The 4567-nt window shown below is 46.9% G+C and overlaps 1 protein-coding gene across 1 annotated transcript; it reads left to right on the plus strand.

Moving 5' to 3' along the window:
- The first annotated feature begins 253 nt into the window (after positions 1–253).
- Positions 254–4047, plus strand: LOC100158115 (peroxisomal succinyl-coenzyme A thioesterase). The gene is made up of 3 exons (XM_001929040.6): positions 254–958; positions 2306–2508; positions 3296–4047. Exons 1-3 carry the CDS (start codon positions 496–498, stop codon positions 3884–3886), a joined length of 1257 nt encoding a protein of 418 aa, XP_001929075.2. The 5' UTR covers positions 254–495; the 3' UTR covers positions 3887–4047.
- Positions 4048–4567: the final 520 nt, after the last annotated feature.

Consider the following 4567-nt stretch of genomic DNA (forward strand, 5'->3'; position numbering starts at 1 on the left):
ATGCATTTTTATATGTATAACTCATATATATAAAGGTTTTTTCGTTTTTTGTTTTTTTGTTTTTTTGTTTTTTTAGGTTGTTCTTTTCCAAGGGAGGCTGGAATTCTTGGAATTTTGCCTAAAGCCATTCAGCTCTGGTTCCACCATGAATCAATACCCAACAAGTTTCACTTCAACAAATGAGAGAGGACTGAGGTAGAGAAGAGGCGTTGGCGGGTGGGTTCTGAGCCAAACCCGGGCTGCAGGTCGCCCCAGTGCGCCCCGCCCCGCCCCTGGAGAACGACCTGGTGCTTTTACCTCAGATCAGTCGCGAGCGCCGGGTCCCGAACCTGAAGGCCGAGGACGTTGCTGAGGCGGCTCATCCTCCGACAGCTCCCGGACCAGGAGACGCCTGACCCCGAACGGTCTCCCAGGACGCGCCACGCAGCCCGGTACAAAATTCAGCCGCCTGCACGTCCCCTCTCAAGGTCCAGACCGCTGCTGTAGGTGGTTGGGATGGCAGCGACTGTGGTGCTGGAGCCTGCGGGTCGCTGTCGCTGGGACGAGCCGGTGCGCATCGCTGTGCGCGGCCTGGCTCCGGGGCAGCGGGTCACGCTGCGCGCGTCCCTGCGCGACGAGAAGGGCGCGCTCTTCAGGGCCCACGCGCGCTACTGCGCCGACGCCGACGGCCAGCTGGACCTGGCGCGCGCACCCGCGCTGGGCGGCAGCTTCGTGGGGCTTGAGCCCATGGGGCTCCTCTGGGCTCTGGAGCCCGAAAAGCCTTTTTGGCGGTTTGTGAAGCGGGACGTGCAGACGCCCTTCGCCGTGAAGCTGGAGGTGTTCGACGGCCACGAGCCCGAGCCTCAGGCGGAGCAGCTCCTGAGCGTGGCAGTGCACGAGCGCGACTTCCTGCCGCCCGGGGTTCGGCGGGAGCCGGTGCGCGCGGGCCGGGTGCGCGCCACGCTCTTCCTACCTCCAGGTGAGCCTGGGGTGCTTGGGGCGCGCTCATGTGTTCCCTAGGCCCCGCGTGGTTTTGGATACTGCTTCCCGGGGTGTTAGGCTCTGGAGCATGATCACGGAAGCAGGTCCTAACTAAATCAGTTGCCTCACAGCAGCAATAGAGGCTTTTGATACGTTAGCCTCTGTGCTATGCGTTTTGTTTGCATTACCTCATTTACTTTTTATAATATCCCAAAGAAGTGGGCACTGTTATGAAGATAAGAAAAGACTGGATTTGGGGCGGTAGATTCACTTTGTTATCAATAACTACCCTACAGATCTCTGCAGGTATCAGCCAGTCGCTGCTGCACTAAATGATGATGGCTAAGGAATCTATTGCTATTATCTCCCTATGTAGTGTCCTGATTAGATTGGGCCCCTTATTCACTTATGTTCCTGTCTACCACAGATCACTTTTCAGACTTCACTGCCTTCCTCACTTAAAGCCTTGTCTGGTATTTCCTTTGCTTTAAGTAGTCACCTGAACCAAAAATAACACCAAGAGTTGGTGCAACATAATATAAAACTTTGTTTCAGGATTGTAATTTCTGTGTCCAACACTGAGAATCAACACTGTCTAAAACGTGAAATTCCTCCTTTTATGAGGTAGTCAGTCCTTAGACTTAGATGCTCTCACTTACAGATTCATAGGGAGTTACCCCTGTGGAGCAGCAGGTTAAAGATCTGATGGTGTCTCTGCAGTGCTTGGGTTGCAGCTGAGGCTTGAGCTCGATAGCTAGCCTGGGAACTTACAAATGCTGCAGGTGCAGCCCCCCCCCCCCAAAAAAAAGATTCTTAGGACCTTGGAGATAATTTCTTATAAATTCATGTAGAGGATAAACTCACTGAAGAGAAGGTATCTTGTAGACATCTGCCGCTCACCATCACCCCCACACACATAAGGAATTTGTATCCCTTTTCGGGAATGACTTGGAGTTGTCTTTCCTTTGATTCACAGGATCCTACCAAATAATTTAGAAAGCTCTCTAAAAGGAAAGTGAATTTTTTTTTTTTTTTTGTCTTTTGTCTTTTGTCCTTTTAGGGCTGCACCCATGGCATATGGAGGTTCCCAGGCTAGGGGTCTCAAAGAGCTGTTGCTGCTGGCCTATACCAGAGCCACAGCAACGCCAGATCCGCGTCGCACCTGTGACCTACACCACAGCTTATGGCAACACTGGATCCTTAATTCACTGAGTGAGGCCAGGGATCGAACCGGCAACCTCATGGTTCCTAGTTGGATCGTTTCAGCTGTGCCACGATGGGAACTCCAGAAAGCGAATTCGTTAAATTATGTAATACCTCTCCTTTATACTATTACTTTCTCTAGGACTTGGACCTTTCCCAGGGATCATTGACATCTTTGGTATGGGAGGAGGCCTGTTGGAATATCGGGCCAGTCTTCTAGCTGGCCATGGCTTTGCTACCTTGGCGCTAGCTTACTGCGACTTTGAAGATCTCCCCAAGAAATTCGACACCATACATCTGGACTACTTTGAAGAAGCCCTGTGCTACATGCTTCAACACACCCAGGTTCTCCTAATGTCCTTTATCATATCTCTAGAAATACCTCTAGAGAGGGCATCACTTTGTGGGCTTTGATGCTGATCTCTTCTTTCTGAGATTTCTTTTGGAGACTTCTTTTGCTTTAGCTCCTACTCTATTTTCACTGTGGAAAAAGGTGGATTAGTAATGCAGAATTCACTGTAAAATTCATGGATATTTTATTTCAAGGAATGATGTAGTAATGTTAAAATTCCTCTTGTGAGCAAGTGGAGTTTCTAGCTCGGCCTGCTTGTTTTTTAATCTTCTATTTTTCTGATACAGGGTATGTTCTCAGATTTTGATTAAAACTTGTCCACCCATTTCAGAAGCTAAGAAGTACTCAATTGGACTATGAAGGCTTACTTGGTTTCTATCAAGTCAATCATTGGGCAATGTATATGTAGATGGAGTCTGATGAATGATTCACTTCTTAGACAGAATTTGGTTCCACATAGATACCCAGGATCACTGATGCTTTAATTCCACCTAAATGAGACTCTGAACTTCACAGGCTCTATGACTCAGCATTTTCTAGTGGATGACTCTCTGGACGTTTGCAACCAATTCCCAAATTGTCCAGTGAGTTTAAGATTTGTGTGCCATGTGTCCAGCAAGATGGTCTTTACTTGGGAAGAAACTCCTCTGTTGGCTGAGGTTGAGTCTCTGTGGCCAATTCACAAATTAAAACTAGCAGCATCTCTAATTGCATTTAGAAAACCATTTTTCTATTGAGTCGGTTCATGACTCTTGATTCTTCTCCCTTCTTGTCTTACAGGTAAAGGGCCCAGGCATTGGGCTTCTGGGAATTTCTTTAGGGGCTGATATTTGTCTCTCCATGGCCTCATTTTTGAAGAACATCTCAGCCACAGTTTCCATCAATGGATCTGGATTCAATGGAAACAAACCCATATACTACAAGGAGACTAGCATCCCACCATTGGGCCATGACCTGAGGAGAATGAAGGTAGCTTTCTCAGGCCTCCTGGACATTGTGGATATAAGGAATGATATTGTGGGGGGATATGAGAACCCCTGCATGATTCCAATAGAGAAGGCCCAGGGGCCCATCCTCTTCATTGTTGGTCAGGATGACCATAACTGGAGGAGTGAGTTATATGCCCAGATAGCGTCAGAACGGTTACAGGCCCATGGAAAGGGAAAAGCCCAGATCATCTCTTACCCTGGGACTGGGCATTACATTGAGCCTCCTTACTTCCCCATGTGCCCAGCTTCCCTGCACAGATTATTGGACAAACCGGTGATCTGGGGTGGGGAACCCAGAGCTCATTCTAAGGCCCAGATAGATGCCTGGAAGCAAATTCTAACCTTCTTCTCCAAACACCTTGGAGCGTCCCCCAAATTGTAATGCATTGGTCTGTTATTTGACAAGAGAGATTCAAGATCAGATTTTAGTGTTTAATATTTTTTCTGTGAATCAACTATCCCCTGGGTAACATTAAATTCTTGTCATTGGTCCATCGTTAAAAAGTCTACAAATAAAAAATGCTAGAGAGTGTATGAAGAAAAGAGAACTCTCTTACATCATTGGTGGGAATGTAAACTGGCACAGCCTCTACGAAAAACAGTATGGCAGTTCCTCAAAAAACTAAAAAAAGAGTTGCCATATGATCCAATATTCCCATTCCTAGATATACACCCAGACGAAACTATCATTCAAAAAGATACATGCACCCCTGTGTTCACAGCAGCACTATTTACAACAGCCAAGACATGGAAACAACCTAAATGTCCCTTGACATATAAATGGATATAGAAGTTGGTGTGTGTGTGTGTGTGTGTGTGTGTGTGTGTAATAGACACACAATGGACTGTTATAAAAGAGAATGAAATAAAGTCATTTGCAGGAACATGGATGGACCTAGAGATTATCATATTAAGTGAAGTAAGTCAGAAAAAGAAAGACAAATACCATATGATATCCCTCATATATGGAATCTAAAATATGACACAAATGAACATATCCATCAAACAAACCTGACTCACAGATATAGAGAACAGACTTAGAGTTGCCAAGGGGGAAGGGGGG

The sequence above is a fragment of the Sus scrofa genome, chromosome 7 (genome assembly GCF_054392235.1).
Source record: "Sus scrofa isolate SSC_HxYL_T2T_F1_AM1 chromosome 7, Sscrofa_HxYL_maternal_Yorkshire_Landrace_v2.0, whole genome shotgun sequence".
Classification (NCBI taxonomy): domain Eukaryota; kingdom Metazoa; phylum Chordata; class Mammalia; order Artiodactyla; family Suidae; genus Sus; species Sus scrofa.